General features: G+C 39.3%; 1 protein-coding gene across 3 annotated transcripts in view; it reads right to left on the bottom strand.

Annotated features, from left to right (window-relative positions):
• Window positions 1-18,865, bottom strand: part of LOC133630634 (small conductance calcium-activated potassium channel protein 2-like) — a 243,459-nt gene that overhangs the window by 77,187 nt on the left and 147,407 nt on the right. The window contains exon 1 of one of the 3 annotated variants that reach the window (XM_062022236.1): window positions 18,196-18,557. The exons of the other annotated variants lie outside the window; for them this stretch is intronic. Coding sequence (XP_061878220.1) covers window positions 18,196-18,227 — 32 coding nt within the window. The 5' untranslated portion in view covers window positions 18,228-18,557. Of the gene's footprint in view, window positions 1-18,195; window positions 18,558-18,865 lie in introns of those variants that run through there. 3 annotated transcript variants of the gene reach the window in all.

Raw genomic sequence — 18,865 nt, 5'->3', positions numbered from 1 at the left:
TCGCAGTGTACTTTTAGTGTGGGGACAAGTGTCTCCAATATTGTCCACACCTGTCTCCATCTAAACACAGTAGTGCGCTCTTAAACACACGCCGGGAAGCGAGGGAAAATGACGTTAAACCGAGCGCTTGGCTCCGTTTACTCCGAGGGTAAATCTCCGGGGCAAAGCCTGTGTAGTTAGTTCGCCATGATTATCAAGCCAAACACTGCTAGTGCGCATGCGCCTGACTTCCTGTTGCCTAAAATGTATTAATAAATGATGTTTTTTTGGTAATTAAAAAATTAAACGGTATTACTAACCGTCTTGTTCCACCCCCTGGGAGGTGAGGGGAGCAGTGAGCAGCAGCGGTGGCCACGCTCAGGAATCATTTTGGTGATTTAACCCCCAATTCCAACACTTGATGCTGAGTGCCAAGCAGGGAGGTAACGGGTCCCATTTTTATAGTCTTTGGTATGACTCAGCCGGGGTTTGAACTCACGACCTACCGATCTCATAAACAAGTTGTGACAACGTTCACGACACATCACCTGCCGCAAAACATCAAATAGTTTTCTCCTTCGCAGTGTACTTTTAGTGTGGGGACAAGTGTCTCCAATATTGTCCACACCTGTCTCCATCTAAACACAGTAGTGCGCTCTTAAACACACGCCGGGAAGCGAGGGAAAATGGCGTTAAACCGAGCGTTTGGCTCCGTTTACTCTGAGGGGAAATCTCCGGGGCAAAGTCTGTGTAGTTAGTTCGCCATGACTATCAAGCCAAACACCGCTAGTGCGCATGCCCCTGACTTCCTGCTGCCTAAAATGTATTAATAAATGACGTTTTTTTGGTAATTAAAAAATTTTACGGTATTACTAACCGTCTTGTTCCGCCCCCTGTGAGGTGAGGGGAGCAGTGAGCAGCAGCGGCGGCCGCGCTCGGGAATCATTTTGGTGATTTAACCCCCAATTCCAACCCTTGGTGCTGAGTGCCAAGCAGGGAGGTAACGGGTCCCATTTGTATAGTCTTTGGTATGACTCAGCCTTGGGTTTGAACTCATAACCTACCGATCTCATAAACAAGTTGTGACAACGTTCACGACACATCACCTGCCGCAAAACATCAAATAGTTTTCTCCTTCGCAGTGTACTTTTAGTGTGGGGACAAGTGTCTCCAATATTGTCCACACCTGTCTCCATCTAAACACAGTAGTGCGCTCTTAAACACACGCCGGGAAGCGAGGGAAAATGACGTTAAACCGAGCGTTTGGCTCCGTTTACTCTGAGGGGAAATCTCCGGGGCAAAGTCTGTGTAGTTAGTTCGCCATGACTATCAAGCCAAACACCGCTAGTGCGCATGCCCCTGACTTCCTGCTGCCTAAAATGTATTAATAAATGACGGTTTTTTGGTAATTAAAAATTTTTACGGTATTACTAACCGTCTTGTTCCGCCCCCTGTGAGGTGAGGGGAGCAGTGAGCAGCAGCGGTGGCCGCGCTCGGGAATCATTTTGGTGATTTAACCCCCAATTCCAACCCTTGGTGCTGAGTGCCAAGCAGGGAGGTAACGGGTCCCATTTGTATAGTCTTTGGTATGACTCAGCCTTGGGTTTGAACTCACGACCTACCGATCTCATAAACAAGTTGTGACAACGTTCACGACACATCACCTGCCGCAAAACATCAAATAGTTTTCTCCTTCGCAGTGTACTTTTAGTGTGGGGACAAGTGTCTCCAATATTGTCCACACCTGTCTCCATCTAAACACAGTAGTGCGCTCTTAAACACACGCCGGGAAGCGAGGGAAAATGACGTTAAACCGACCGCTTGGCTCCGTTTACGCCGAGGGGAAATCTCCGGGGTAAAGTCCGTGTAGTTAGTTCGCCATGATTATCAAGCCAAACACCGCTTGTGCGCATGCGCCTGACTTCCTGTTGGCTAAAATGCATTAATAAATGACGTTTTTTTGGCAATTAAAAAATTAAACGATATTTCTAACCGTCTTGTTCCACCCCCTGGGAGGTGAAGGGAGCAGTGAGGAGCAGCGGTGGCCGCGCTCGGTAATCATTTTGGTGATTTAACCCCCAATTCCAACCCTTGATGCTGAGTGCCAAAGAGGGAGGTAACGGGTCCCATTTTTATAGTCTTTGGTATGACTCAGCCTTGGGTTTGAACTCACGACCTACCGATCTCATAAACAAGTTGTGACAACGTTCACGACACATCACCTGCCGCAAAACATCAAATATTTTTCTCCTTCGCAGTGTACTTTTAGTGTGGGGACAAGTGTCTCCAATATTGTCCACACCTGTCTCCATCTAAACACAGTAGTGCGCTCTTAAACACACGCCGGGAAGCGAGGGAAAATGACGTTAAACCGAGCGCTTGGCTCCGTTTACTCCGAGGGGAAATCTCCGGGGTAAAGTCCGTGTAGTTAGTTCGCCATGATTATCAAGCCAAACACCGCTTGTGCGCATGCGCCTGACTTCCTGTTGGCTACGATGCATTTATAAATGACGTTTTTTTGGTAATTAAAAAATGTTACGGTATTTCTAGCCGTCCTGATCCACCCCCTGGGAGGTGAGGGGAGCAGTGAGCAGCAGCGGTGGCCGCGCTCGGGAATCATTTTGGTGATGTAACCCCAAATTCCAACCCTTGGTGCTGACTGCCAAGCAGGGAGGTAATGGGTTCCATTTTTATAGTCTTTGGTATGACTCGGCCGGGGTTTGAACTCACAACCTACCACCAGCCTCACCACCAGCCTCAAGCAGCTTTAATTTGCGCCTCAGGGTTAAGTCGGCGGACACGCATGACGCCTGCTGTCATGTCTTTCCCAATGCCCGACCCACCATCAAGAATCTCAGGAAGATCGGAGCATGTGGGAGGAAGTTCTGACCTTTATAATATTCCACCACAAGAGGGCGATGTTGGTGTTGATCAGGCCCCAACCGAGAAGCTTTGTATCAGTTTGGAAGGAGACCTGATCCTAAGTGCAGTAATGACAGTTTGAAGGAGCATTTTTTACGAATAGACCGATCCAGTCTTTGTATTTCTACCAATTCTGATCAAGATCTGAATTTGTGGGGCCGAGTTATACATGTTGAACGTTTTGTGGCGAACCATCGGATTAAAGTTTGGCAAAAAAAAAAGACTACATTTCTCGGTAATTTGTCATCGCCCATCATTTAAAAGAGGATTGGAAATGGAAAAAGATAGGGGAGAAAATATTTGTCTTTGGTTTGAGGATAAACGTGACACAAACCTTCCCAATTGTTAGAACTGTTTAATGTTTGTGTGTACGCTTCACTGATGAGAGTATTTGGCGTACATCGTTTCGTCCTACTAATTTTGGTGTTTCTTGAACTCACCATAGTGTGGACTGTGACGCAACAGTTTGTTTACATGTAAAATCTTCCACTCCTTCTTTTTCTCATTTTGTCCACCAAAAGTTTTATACTGTGCGTGAATGCACAAAGGTGCGCTTTGTTTATGTTATTGACTTGTTGGAGTGCTAATCAGGCATATTTGGTCAGTGCATGACTGCAAACTAATCAATGCTAACATGCTATTCAGGCTAGCTGTATGTACATATTGCATCATTATGCCTCGTTTGTAGGTATATTTGAGCTCATTTAATATCCTTTACTTTTATCCTATTTGTATATAATTTATATTTGCATGTCTCATGACACATTATCTGTATGTAATATTGGCTGCATTTCTGAAAGTTGTTTGTGTGCCATGTTGTTCCAGATCACAGCAAACATTACCTAGCTTGCCAAATATTGTAATAAATCCATTAAAAGAAGACAGCCTGATTTGACTCAGCCTGCGACACATAGTCATTTTGATAGTAGGCTATTATTGTTAATATAGACACTTACATCATGTGTTGCATTCATTATAACACTTATATAAGACTTTTAAAGTCATTTTGATAGTAGGCTAATATAGCTAATATAGACACTTATGTCATGTGTTGCCTTCATTGTAACACTTATATAAGACTTTTAAAGTCATTTTGATAGTAGGCTAATATAACTAATATAGACACTTACGTCATGTGTTGTCTTCATTGTAACACTTACATCAGGGGTCCCCAAACTTTTTGACTCCGGGGCCGCATTGGGTTAAAAAAATTTGGCCGGGGGCCAGGCTGTATATACAAGCGGTAGAAAATGGATTAGAAAGGAAAGATTTAAAAATAATAATAATAATAATAAAAATAAAAATAAATTAAAAATTTAACTTGGGACTTACTGTGGGCCGAATTTTGGATGCCGGAGGGCCGGATCCGGCCCCCGGGCTGTAGTTTGGGGACCCCTGACTTATATAATACTTTTAAAGTAATTTTGATAGTAGGCTAATATAGCTAATATAGAAACTTACATCATGTGTTGCATTCATTATAACACTTGTATAAGACTTTTAAAGTCATTTTGATAGTAGGCTAATATAACTAATATAGACACTTACGTCATGTGTTGCCTTCATTGTAACACTTTTATAAGACTTTTAAAGTAATTTTGACAGTTGGCTAATATAGATAATATAGACACTTACATCATGTGTTGTCTTCATTATAACACTTATATAAGACTTTTAAAGTCATTTTGATAGTTGGCTAATATAGCTAATATAGACACTTACGTCATGTGTTGCCTTCATTGTAACACTTATATAAGACTTTTAAAGTCTTTTTGATAGTAGGCTAATATAACTAATATAGACACTTACATCATGTGTTGCCTTCATTATAACACTTATATAAGACTTTTAAAGTCATTTTGATAGTAGGCTAATATAACTAATATAGACACTTACATCATGTGTTGCCTTCATTATAACACTTATATAAGACTTTTAAAGTCTTTTTGATAGTAGGCTAATATAACTAATATAGACACTTACATCATGTGTTATAACACTTATATAAGACTTTTAAAGTCATTTTGATTGTAGGCTAATATAACTAATATAAACACTTACATCATGTGTTGTCTTCATTATAAGACTTATATAAGACTTTTAAAGTCATTTTGATAGTAGGTTAATATAGCTAATATAGACACTTACGTCATGTGTTGCCTTTAGTATAACACTTTTATATAAGACTTTTCATTTTTTGGAGCTCCAGACAGATTTTTTTTTTTTGTATTTTTGGTCCAATATGGCTCTTTCAACACTTTGGCTTGCCGACCCCTGCCCTAGTCTTCATGAAACCATTAAAACGAGGGTTGATCATGTATGCAGTACTCCCGCCACCCCGCAGGGGGCAAAAGCGAATCATATGTGTCACAGTGAAGCAGCAGTGGGGTGAGTAGAAGAAGACTACTCATTAAACCCCGGAAAAAATCCAAATATATTGCAAAAATTGAACTTTTAACAACGACTGGACAACAACATAGGAATGTTCTACCCCGAGCAAATGTTAGAGTCATTGTTTCCTGGCGGACCTTTTAAGCGACGGACACGTTGATCCAGACAAGCAGCAACAATGGTAGAAATCCCCGCGTGTAAACTTCATCACCAAATTTGGTCAACAATTTGTGAGTAGATATAATTTGTGCATAAATATGTTTAGTCTGTTTTGTTTTGAAATTGCGGACTTTGTGATGTATTTTGTGTTCGTGGTCGTGTTGTTTTTTTGTCTGAGAGTAACGATCAAACTTTGTATACATGTAGCGCTAAATTTGACCACTAGATGGCGACAATGCTAATGGTGATAAGTCACATACAAGGTTTTATTGTGTGAATATATTAACACTAAACCTCTTTTTAAAAAAAATGTAAAATACACAATGGACGTTATACTTTTGTTATCTTTATTTTATGTTTATATTTTCAGTCGAAATGAAGGAAGAAGGGTAAAAAAATAAAACTAAGAAAGGAAAATAATTCAAAAGAAAGAACATCAATCCTCAACAAAACTGTTAAGAGTTTCTTTTTCTTCCTACTGTTAACTATCTGCACACGCTGGAAACGAGTCGCGAGGGCCGAATAATGAATTTATTGACAGTGCAGTGTGAAAGTCGATGTGTTTACTTTGTAATTAAGTAAACACAGTCTCGGAGGAGTATAACCTGAGGGAGCACTTTCTGGTAAACCACATCTTATATCCGGCCCCTGCGCCCTTGGGCTCTTGAAACCGCGGCCCTCTTCATGATGTAGTTGAATAGCCTTGCACTAAAATATGCATTTTTTTTGCCAGAGCTGTCTCACTTGCAAAAATGTGAGTTTATAGGCCGAAAAAGCTTTAAAAATGTGACGGAAGTTGGAGAAAAATAATGCATGCGCTCTAATTATAATGTAGTTATTCCTTTCAAACGCAGTAAACTTTGATTTTCAATATGTTTTTTGTTTTTGTTTTGTTTTTTACAAATTAAATTGAAGGTCAAGACGTTTTCATCATTGCAAATAAGTAAACAAATGGTAAAAATAAAATGGAATCTCTATTTTCCATCCATCCATCGGTCGGGTCGCGGGGGCAGCAGCCTAAGCAGGGAAGCCCAGACTTCCCTCTCCCCAGCCACTTCGTCCAGGAATCTCAATTTATTAGCAAAAAATAGGTGCGATATTTTCCATCTCTTTCTAAGAAGTTTAGCATATTAGCTCGTTCGTCCGTGTTGACGGGCTCATCTCGCTCGCCTGTCTGAAGCTGAAATAATCCTACATATTCCCATACTTTGTTACTTCGCCGCGCGTCTCACTAGCGAGGATCTCCGTCGGTGCATTTTTTTGTGTCTGAGTTTGTTTGTTTGTATTTGTTTATTTGAAGGACAGATTTAGCACCATGCTAATTTCCATCTGTAGTCCTTTTTATGGCGCATTTAACATCCACAAGTGAGAGGTCCCGTCTCCGCACAAAGATTGTGGACTCGCTCCTGCTATTGAATAAACACGCCGCAGGTGCTGGGAGCGGTGCACAGAGTGAACCCTCTCGTACCCTGCATGGAAGCGAGAGATAGGCAAAGTTATCGAGTTTCATTTATCGTTCGATTAACTGACTTATTGACGGCCCAGACCTGGTTATAGAAGAGAGTTTGATCCTTTTTTTAGTCGTTAACTTCTTTTTTTACACTTTTGTGACAAGTAATGCAGATAAAAATGTGGCTTTTAAGCGGCGCTTTGTGTTTTGTTGTCTTGTTAGATCGAGCTGCTCTACCTCAACAGCTTTTTAAATACATCAAAAAATGTAGGAACAACACATATGGCTAAAACAATTTCCCTTGACGTTTAATAAAGTTTGCCCTAAGTCTAACATGTTACCAATTTTGGTTTAAGGGAACAGACTTAAAAAAAAATTACAATTGTAAGTTAAACTTTTTAAAAATTGTCGTTCAAGTCGAATACAATTGATTGATTGATTGATTGATTGAGAAGTTTATTGACATCTTAAAGAATTGAATCCATGTAATGCTTTAAAAAGGCAATTGGATGGCTGTCAATCAGGTGTGCACATACCAGAGATGGTAGAGATTGAAAGGCCCTAACGACGGGAGATATGGTTCTTTCGGTGAGTGAAATCGGAATCTTTTTGCTGAGTGTGAGTAAATTAGTGGGACGTCGTTGACATGGTCGAACCAGGAAGAATGGATGGCACAATGACTTGTGGTCATGGCTGTCAATCAGGTGTGCTCATACCAGAGATGGTAGAGATTGAAAGGCCCTAAAGACGAGAGATATGGTTCCTTTGGTGAGAGAAATCGGAATCTTTTTGCTGAGTGCGAGTAAATTAGTGGGACGTAGTTGACATGGTCGAACCAGGAAGAATGGATGGCACAATGACTTGTGGTCATGGCTGTCAATCAGGTGTGCTCATACCAGAGATTGTAGAGATTGAAAGGCCCTAAAGACGGGCGATATGGTTCCTTTGGTGAGAGAAATCGGAATCTTTTTGCTGAGTGCGAGTAAATTAGTGAGACGTAGTTGACATGGTCGAACCAGGAAGAATGGATGGCACAATTACTTGTGGTCTTGGCTGTCAATCAGGTGTGCACATACCAGAGATGGTAGAGATTGAAAGGCCCTAAAGACGAGAGATATGGTTCCTTTGGTGAGAGAAATCGGAATCTTTTTGCTGAGTGCGAGTAAATTAGTGAGACGTAGTTGACATGGTCGAACCAGGAAGAATGGATGGCACAATTACTTGTGGTCATGGCTGTCAATCAGGTGTGCACATACCAGAGATGGTAGAGATTGAAAGGCCCTAAAGACGAGAGATATGGTTCCTTTGGTGAGAGAAATCGGAATCTTTTTGCTGAGTGCGAGTAAATTAGTGAGACGTAGTTGACATGGTCGAACCAGGAAGAATGGATGGCACAATGACTTGTGGCCATGGCTGTCAATCAGGTGTGCACATACCAGAGATTGTAGAGATTGAAAGGCCCTAAAGACGGGAGATATGGTTCCTTTGGTGAGTGAAATCGGAGTATTTTTCCTGGGTATGAGTAAATTAGTGAGACGTAGTTGACATGGTCGAACCAGGAAGAAGGCTCCAACCAAATGTGAACGCCGTCTCGGCAGCCACCTATATGACATTCTGAACATAACCAGAAATCATGATCATAATTAAAGATAACGTTATTTTTTAATTGACCTTCCCTAAATATCTAAAAGTATTCATATTCTCTTCAGGTCATATTATGCTCCTTCCAGTGCTGTGTTGTTTTTAGTTTTAGTTTGTATCCAATCAGAATTCAGCTAGCTTATGTTGCCATGCTGTATGAAAACAATGCAGGTGTCCGTGCACTGTAAGTGAACAGGGACATACAGTTGATAGACAGTTGCCATAGCCAATCAGATCACAAGTTTTTGGTCGGTAAGGCCTTCTAGCTGGCCTAAGGTTGAACGTGACATTTACGCGTCCTGTAATTGGATACTCACCGGCACCGTTAGCAGAAGAATTTGAGTTGAGAGACAGTTGCGATAGCCAATCAGATCACGGGGTGTTGAGAGTAGCCTGATGTTAACGAGACTGTGATTGGACACTCTCTTGTCATTCTAAAGTGAGTATCCAATCACAAGTTTCAACCTTTTTGACTGTACTTGAATGTATAATAGACTGTATTTATATTATTCCCATGTGAATAATGCTGTATAACAGACTGTATTTATATTATTCACAGTGAATTATGCTGTATAATAGACTGTATTTATGTTATTCACATGTGAATAATGCTGTATAATAGACTGTATTCATATGATTCACATATGAATAATGCTGTATAATAGACTGTATTTATGTTATTCACATGTGATTAATGCTGTATAATAGACTGTATTTATATTATTCACAGGTGAATAATTCTGTAAAATAGACTGTATTTATATTATTCACATGTGAATCATACTGTGTAATAGACTGTATTTATATTATTCACATGTGAATAATGCTGTATAATAGACTGTATTTATGTTATTCACATGTGAATAATGCTGTATAATAGACTGTATTTATGTTATTCACATGTGAATAATGCTGTATAATAGACTGTATTTATGTTATTCACATGTGAATAATGCTGTATAATAGACTGTATTTATATTATTCACATGTGGATAATGCTGTATAATAGACTGTATTTATATTATTCACATGTAAATAATGCTGTATAATAGACTGTAATTATATTATTCACACGTGAACAATGCTGTATAATAGATTGTATTTATATTATTTACATGTAAAAAAATACCTAAGTGTTTATTGTTTATTGTGAGCGAACTGTGGTGCTGAATTTCCCCCAGGGATCAATAAAGTACTTTCTATTCTATTCTATTCTATTCTATTCTATTAGCAACAAGCAGGAAGTGTTGCGCTGTAGCCATACCGTGATAGCAGGGAATGAAAACAAAACGTTGATTAGGTGGCAGATATATATTTGCAAGGCCATTTTCAAGAGGGATATTTAAAGAGAAACTACAACTTGTGAGACGATGTCGGCCGACCCCGGAAGCTAGATCAGCTGTTCCGGCGATGAAATGGGGAAATGCCCGCCATTTCCACTCGAATCATCCGACTACGAGGGGTACCACTGGCTTGTACCCCGTCGAATAGGTACTACAAATTGTGAGTTCAAATATTTAATTTTTTTCACTTTTAATATGTTTTTTTGCAATTTTAATTTTGACAGTACCACGTAAGATATGTTTTAATTGATTTTTAAATGCGCCAGAAAATAACCCGTTTTGTACACTGTTGATGTGAATCAATAGGTGCATAAATGTGTTCCTGTATAGTATTTCTCCAGCAATGGTAATTTTGAGAGGTAATCTTTGAAGTCGGACATCACTGAAGGCCTAGGTGGGAAACGCATGGCCCGCCACTGGCTTTAAGAATGGTAAAATGTCACTTCAAACGTTGCCTTAGCAGCAATAAAGGTTGTATAATGGCAATAGAAACGGACAAATTACATTTCCATCGGAAATGTTGTTGCAGAAGTCGAAAAAATTTAATGTAAAACGGAATCCCGGAACACATTTTTATTTTAGTAATCCAAAGAGGTTCATTGGGTCTTCAAAAAATGATGCGATTTTCTTATTCCTATAGCCAGACCTGTGTGTTTATTTTCGTACCTGACGGTTTCGGCCACAACACAGGTAAACACAGGTCTGGCTATAAGATGAACAAAATGGCGAAACAGATTTTGCTCGACTTTAGAGGTTCCACTGTGTTAAACGTGGGAGAGAAAAGATGCGGACACGTTCTAAGAATCGTCTTTTCAAAGGCTAGTACGGGAACAGAGACAGGGGGCTGGTCAATAACTGTTCAAAGGCTCTCAATATACTGTGTCAAGTTAAGGAATAGCATGGAGAAGAGCTGGCACCACTTTAGACCTATTTAAGGACAGGAGGTGTTTTCTAGAGCACAGACCGTGGTCCTACCCAGTTCTAAGTCTTTCACACACTTCGTAAGCACAATAATGCACAATCAATCACCAAAACGTTGCTTTTCCAGCGTGGACGTGGGGTCCATATCGAGCAAGAATGCAGGTCCTTGAAATAGTCAGCAACCATAGCAAGGAACGTGGTCTTCTATTTGAAGGTAACTAAACTGACCTCAGCTTTGGGTCAATGTAGTCTCTCCCTTTCTCTCAAAAAGTACTCATTTCCTTTTGTCCGAGTGTGTGTGGCCGGACTGAAAGCTGCTATAAACACGTTGAAGGTGGATGTAACGAGACACACAACATGCACACGCATTGACACACACCAGCCGCAGCAAATATACCAAAAGAATTACACAAAATAATCGGCAAAACCCCGCAATATTCTTCTGATCTTAGCTAAACCCAGACGCCTTGCACGCTGTAATGAAATTATTGGTTGAAATGACATCTCCCTTTTGAAATGGTTGTCTTTTATTGGGCTAATCTGTTAAACCCCATGACACAGTCATTCACGACCATTAGCCTACTTCCAAAAAGAGCTGCTATTGTGATGAATCTACATGGTTGAAAAGGACAAACGCAGATCTGGTAAAAACCCATACCCGGGTCCCGGTGGAACCAGCTTGCCTACGCACATCGTTCAGTGTTTCCCATAAACTGCCAAGATACCTGTGGAGGTGGGGGCGTGGCTATGGGCGTGGTCATCATGACATCATCGAGTAATTTGCATCATTTACTACAATGATATGATTTTCTCTAAAAAGGCTAAAAAAATGTATACTTACTAATTAATAATAACAGTTTTGTTTTAAACGTCCATCCATCCATCCATCCATCCATCCATCCATCCATCCATCCATCCATCCATTTTACAATATAATTACAACACTTTATGTACATATTTATATACAGACTTGAACAATAAGTTATTCACTGAAATATATTTATTAATTGTGGTTCTTACAAAAAATATATCTTATAAAATATAAAAGCTAAAATGTCTCTTTAAAGCTCTGCCCCTTTAATTAGTGCATACTAAATAATTTAACTTTAGCCTACTACTACAACCATATTATTTACCAGCAACATAAAGTAAAACAGAGACAGAGGTGTCCTGCCACAGTCAGTAACAAATAAACAGAAAACAGTAGTGGTCAAATACAAATAAGGCAACAAGAGAAGTATCCTACACTTCTCTTTTGTAAAGTAAATCTGAACAGCCTATATGGGCATCGACATCAACTATATGATTTGCCTGAGAAGCTGGACAGGACAATTTTTTTTTTTTTTTTTTTGTGGCGGACGTAATTCTTTCGTGGCGGGGCGCCACAAATAAATGATAATAAATGATATAATAAATAATATAATATAATATAATATAATATAATATAATAATATGATATAATAAATATAAATGATATAATAAATGATAAATAAATGTCGTTGCCCCTTTTTCGAGGTAAGGATGAGGCGTCTCAAGACCACGGCAACTTGATGGCTGACGTACGCACATTCCTACAGGCCAGAGCTGGGCAAATACTTTGACTCGGGGGCCACATTGAGAGACAAAATGTGTCCGGGGGGGGGCAAGGTGTATGTGTGTATAAATGACATATACCATATTTTTCGGACTATAAGTCGCAGTTTTTTCCATAGTTTGGCCGAGGGTGAAATTATTAACACATTACCGTAAAATATCAAATAATATTATTTATCTCATTCACGTAAGAGACTAGACGTATAAGATTTCATGGGATTTAGCGATTAGGAGTGACAGATTGTTTGGTAAACGTATAGCATGTTCTATATGTTATAGTTATTTGAATGACTCTTACCATAATATGTTACGTTAACATACCAGGCACGTTCTCGGTTGGTTATTTATGCCTCATATAACGTACACTTATTCAGCCTGTTGTTCACTATTCTTTATTTATTTTAAATTGCCTTTCAAATGTCTATTCTTGGTGTTGGGTTTTATCAAATACATTTCCCCAAAAAATGCGACTTATACCCCAGTGCGACTTATATATGTTTTTTTCCTTCTTTATTATGCATTTTCGGCCGGTGCGACTTATACTCCGAAAAATACGGTAGACATTTATCTGTAAAAATCTGCTGTATGTGTGTTTGTGTCCCTTTTTTCCAGGAACACTAATATCAAAAGTCACAATGTCCGATAGAGTTCTAAAAACGTTATGACAGACCATCTCAAAAAAACGGAATGGAATTTTACAGTTTTTTACTGAAAGGCACACCCAAAATGTGCATGAAAATAAAGAAAGTGGGATTTACAATATTAACTACGAACAATAAAACACTGAATATTAACAACATATTTTACTTCTCAGATCAGCTCCTCGATATTTGTGTATCTTTTACAATCAAGCAAAACACCACAAAAATGTAACAAACAGTAAAATATGAATGCAAAGGGTAATAAACACCTACAATATGATATATTACCACTTTTATGCAGAAATTTGTTGTAAAAATGTGCTTCCCCATCTGTTCCTGACACAGGCGTTTCAGGCTGGCTGATCTGAAAACAAACCCGGCCCACTCCTACTTTGTTCCTGGTCTGAGCTGCTGTGACATAGATTACCGTAATAACTCCCATAACACCCAAAAGCGCAGAATTCAACCATTGCATTACTTTCTATAGTTCAAGACTTACAGTAATTTAAAAACATCACTGTCAATCAATCAATAAATCAATCAATGTTTACTTATATAGCCCTAAATCACGAGTGTCTCAAAGGGCTGCACAAGCCACAACGGCATCCTCGGCTCAGATCCCACATCAGGGCACTGCACATCATAACGACGGTGACAGTTTTGATGTTAATGGTCTAAAAAATTTTAATTCTTAATGGGCCGCATGTGGCCCGCGGGCCGTATTTTGCCCAGGTCTGCTACAGGCTGCGGACACCTTGGCGACACACAAGGACGTGGTCGTCCGGGCTTTGCCAGCATTCGATTTTTCAACAATGTAAAAACCATCGAGGAAAGGACACAAAATTCTTCACGTTTATGAGGACATCTATTCGTTTATCTAGGCCGCTTATTGCTGTTGAAACTGGATCTTGTCACTATCAATCAATCAAACTTTATTTATAAAGAGCTTTTCATAAATTAAATACCCAGATCCCCTATATATATATATATATATATATATATATATACATATGTACGCACGAACACAGATACCAAACACACACACATATACACACATTTACACACATATGTAACTATATGGACAAATGATTGCATGGCCGAGTACAGAGGAGACATGTGAGTAAACACTATCACAGGAGCCATCTGCACCAGGAGGTCATCAGACCATGGCCACCAGGACGCTGACACAAAAGCAACCCCACAAGTACGGCCGATAACCCCTGATGAAGAAGGCTCCCTCTGAGGAACTTAGGGAAATTCTAAATAATAAAACTTGTAAAATAGTAAGAACCATGAGTACAGATAAAGGATAGAATACAATTAAAATCTATTAAGATAAAAAAAATAAAATAAAAATAATAATAAACAAAAAAGATACAAATAAAATGAATTTTCAGTAAATATATAATAAATAGAACTTAATAAAATCTTGCATAACTAATAGGATAAACAATAAAAAAAATAATATTAGGTAAAATCCAAATCAAAAAGGTGGGTCTTAAGCCTGCTCTTAAACACACAAACGTTCTCCGCAGCCCTGAGGTCCTCCGGCAAGATGTTCCATAGACGGGGACCGTAATGGTGGTAAGATGCCATCCCGTGACTTTGTGTCCTGACTTTTGGAATAACTAGGAGATAAGTGCTGGAGGATCTCAGGGTTCGTAGGGTAAAATCAATTCTGAAAGATAAGAAGACCCAATACCATAAAAATTTTTATAAACCATAAGAATAATCTTAAAATGGACCCTGAAACAAATGGGGAGCCAATGCAGAGAGTTTAAAACTGGTGTAATGTGAGCCCGCCTTGTGGTCTTCGTCAGGACACTTGTTGCTGAATTTTGGAGTAATTGCAAAGGTGCAATAACCTTTTTAGGAAGAGCAGAAAGCAGCAATAATCTTTACGACTTATAATAAAAAACATGCATCAGCGTCTCCGTGTTGCCCTGAGAGAGAATTGGGCGAACTCTGGCTATATTCTTAAGAACTATTTTTGTTATGTTTTTTATATGTGGTATAAAACTATGGTCCGAGTCGAAAAGGAAGCCCAGATTTTTCACTTGTAGTGATGGAGTTAAAGACAATGTTTGTAGTTTTTATGTGTTTCTCTCTCAGGGTCTCACGGCCAATGACTTAAACTTCAGTCCTGTCCTGGTTAAGATGTAAAAAGTTATCTGGACTTAATATCTGGAATGCAATTAAAAAGAGTATTAATCGGTCTCATGTCATTAGGAGACACGGACTAGATCCCTGGTCTTGGCAAACGGACAGCGGCAGCGGGTGAAGACCGAGGACTGGGATTTGATTACGATTACGATTCAGGAGCTATGATTCGATTAAAAATCGATAACTGACGCATCTTTAATTGACGTATATTGATGCAGTTTTACTTTTCTTTTCATTTCACTAAGTAAGCGTTTATCACTTGTAAATTTAAAAAACAGTGCATTTGTAAAATAACAACAACCCACATTTATTAAATTAATGGAAATGTGTGCAAAACTGGAACGTAAGTGCCCTAAAATAAAATAATCTCTCGGCGAGGTGGCTCGCTGTAGTCGGTCAAAATGTAGAACTGTCTGCATGTGTTTATTTACAATAAATACATAGATTATCGATTATTGACGTTCACTCATCGATTTTATGCATCTAAAGCTCGATTATTTCCCCCACCCCTAGACGTCACGTATACAGCTGCTACCTGTCAGAATAATTGTATCTAAGTTATCACAAAACTTTGTGTTGCCATGAGTTCCCGGCGAGCAGACAAGAGCTGTCTTTGAACCTACCAAGAAGAAGGCTTGTAAAACTCCACTGTGTAGGATGGGAAGCAACATGAAGGTGTTCTGTTTCTTTCATGTATTGTAATCCACAGAAAGATTTTTTTTTGACCCGAGAACTACAAAGCGGAGAGAAAGCAGCATCTGCCCTAATTCCAGGCACCTCTTCTTTGAACTGTTTTACGACTTTTTCTTTGAACTGTTGTAATCAAAGGCGATGGCTGTTTACGACCCCCGTCCCTTAGAAACAGCTGTTGCCATGTAATCGGGGAAAGTCCAAATAAAAGAGGAGGCATACAATCTTTCGAGCGTGGTGAGACTGTACAGTCCAGACTTCTCTCCTCAATTGAGCCAAATTTAATTCTGTCTCTGTTTAATTCCTTGCTTCTTGTCTTGTTTAATAGATGTCATCAGTGTTTGAACCTGACACTACCGCAAGAACCTCTCCTGGGTTGTATTAATGAATTGAGTCATCCAACAAGAGTCAAAGTCTTTCGTATCTTTTGTGATACGCTGTCATGTTTAAAGTGTCAAATATCTCAAACAAATCCATCCTCGGGGGAATCTATCCAAGTGAGTTTCATTGTGTGAGCAGGCTACTTTTGTTGTAAATTACACAGATTGTGTTTATATTGGGGGTAACCGGAGTATAAGTAAAACTTCAAAAGTTTTACTCATCATTGCAGCGACTATCTTTTCTTTTCAGCACTAATTTCTCCCGAGTCTTCTTCACTGTCTTTTTTATTTTATTTTAGTCCGTGTTCAGTTCTCTGAGACTCGGCAAATAACTGGCAACAGGCGAAAGCAGCGCCTCCTACTGGCCTGTGATTGGTTTAGACCGCGCGGCGCTGAAGCACATGACTTTCAATACTTTCAATATGATGTGCTTATTCGTTAAGGGGGTGTGGCCTGGCGTGTTCTGGACATCGCGACCAATTTCAAGTTGATTGCGATGTGAGAAAGAAATGTGCAAGGTGCTCACTTGAATACGTCTGAATTAGGGTTGTACGGTATACCGGTACTAGTACAGTACCGCGATACTAATGAGTCATAATCGATACTCTACCGCCTTTAAAAAGTACCGCTTCTCTGTTTTTATTTAAGGGCATGACGGTGCGCCGTCGTCACGTCGTGACATTGCTGGTTTTACGAGCAGAGGAGCATATTCGGCAGCGCACACACACTGAGTACTTACAAGCAGACACAATGCGTAGACAGAAAAAGGAAAATGGACGCATTTTGGTCTAAAAAGTAAAGATAAAGGTGAAGTTATAACACTGAAACGCCCTCAGGAAGAGGTGCTTTAAGACATGGCTAGCTAGCTAGCAGTTAACGGTATGCAGTGTTTTAGCTACTTCTCGCCTCCATGGTGACAAATAAAGTAAGTTTCTTACAAGTAGCATTATCACTGCAGGACGAGGAATAGCTAAACATGCTTCACTACACACCGTAGGAGGATACAGTAGCTCACTGGCGTCACAATGTAAACAAATGCCATTGGTGGATCTACACCTGACATCCACTGTAATGATACCAAGTTCAGGAGCGTATCTAGTCGATACTACTATGATTACATCGATATTGTTTGGCATCACAACATCTTCTTTCGTTTATAAACTCAGGAAATATGTCCCTGGACACATGAGGACTTTGAATATGACCAATGTATGATCCTGTGACTACTTGGTATCGGATTGATACCTACATTTGTGGTAAAACTAATGTAAAGTATCAAACAACAGAACAATAAGTGATTATTACATTTTAACAGAAGTGTAGATAGATCTTGTTAAACGAGAAAGTAAGCAGATATTAACAGTAATTGAATAAGTAGATTAATAATTAATTTTCTACCACTTGTCCTCAATAATTTTGAAAAAATAATACGTAGATAAATGACACAATATTGCATATGTCAGCAGACTAATTTGGAGCCTTTGTTCGTTTACTTACTACTAAAAGACAAGTTGTCTAGTATGTTCGCTATTTTATTTAAGGACAAATTGCAATAATAAACATATGTTTAATGTACCCTAAGATTTTTTGTTAAAAAAAGCCAATAATGCCATTTTTGATGGTCCCCTTTATTTAGAAAAGTATAGAAAAGTATCAAAATACATTTTGGTACTGGTAGCGGTACCAAAATATTGGTATCGGGACAACACTAGTAGGATGCTAGCGTTAGCTAAGCTAAGCTAAGCTAGCTGCGGGTTACGAACAACATACAGTATTTGTGAAAAAAATCAATCCCCCTATTCATGGATCAATAACTGAGAAGACTTTAAATATTTCCCACATGAATGCAGACTTGATATATATTTATTTTGAAACACATTTCTCCAGGAGACACCACACAGTGACAAGTCCTGTTGACTTACCTCTGAAAGGACCACAGTCTTCTCTTTCTCATGTCAAATTCCGAGGTCTGGCACACACCCTAAGTCGCTTTGTCCGTGAGCCTTTAAAGACTTTAAATTACGAGATGTTTGTCCTGTATAAAAACTGACTGCGTTGACGACCGAGATACAGGACACGTTGCTCAAAACTCGTTATTGGACGTGCTCATACGGATCGATTCCACCAATTTTACTTCTTTTTTATGCTAGGTTCACACCAACGGCGCTTTGACGGCGCTTTAAAGCGGCATGCAAAGCGGCATGCAAAGCGGCATGCAAAGCGGCATGCAAAGCGGCGTTAAAGCGTAACAAAGCCTGATTAAAGCGTGAGGGTTCTAATGGATCGTGGGAAAGCTTGTAGTGAAGCGGGACATGCGGCAAGTTCGCCAAAATTTTTTAAACTGTTTAAAAAAATTCTGCGCTCTGTCAAGAATGGAATAAAGCGCAGAGAGCGTATCAAAGCGTGACAAAGCCTGACAAAGCTCAGCAAAGCTTGACTCAAAGCGTAGGAAAGCTTAACAGATCTTGGTTCAAAGCGCAATAGGAAGTGACTGTGATATTGACTAGTGACATTGAAACTTTATGTAAAACCAACACAGGATTACAAATCCATTCTCTTTTGCATCATTGCCTTTTTTATACGATGATCATT

Source organism: Entelurus aequoreus, linkage group LG16, assembly GCF_033978785.1.
Source record: "Entelurus aequoreus isolate RoL-2023_Sb linkage group LG16, RoL_Eaeq_v1.1, whole genome shotgun sequence".
In the NCBI taxonomy this organism is placed as follows: domain Eukaryota; kingdom Metazoa; phylum Chordata; class Actinopteri; order Syngnathiformes; family Syngnathidae; genus Entelurus; species Entelurus aequoreus.
This window is presented reverse-complemented; position numbering and strand designations above follow the sequence as displayed.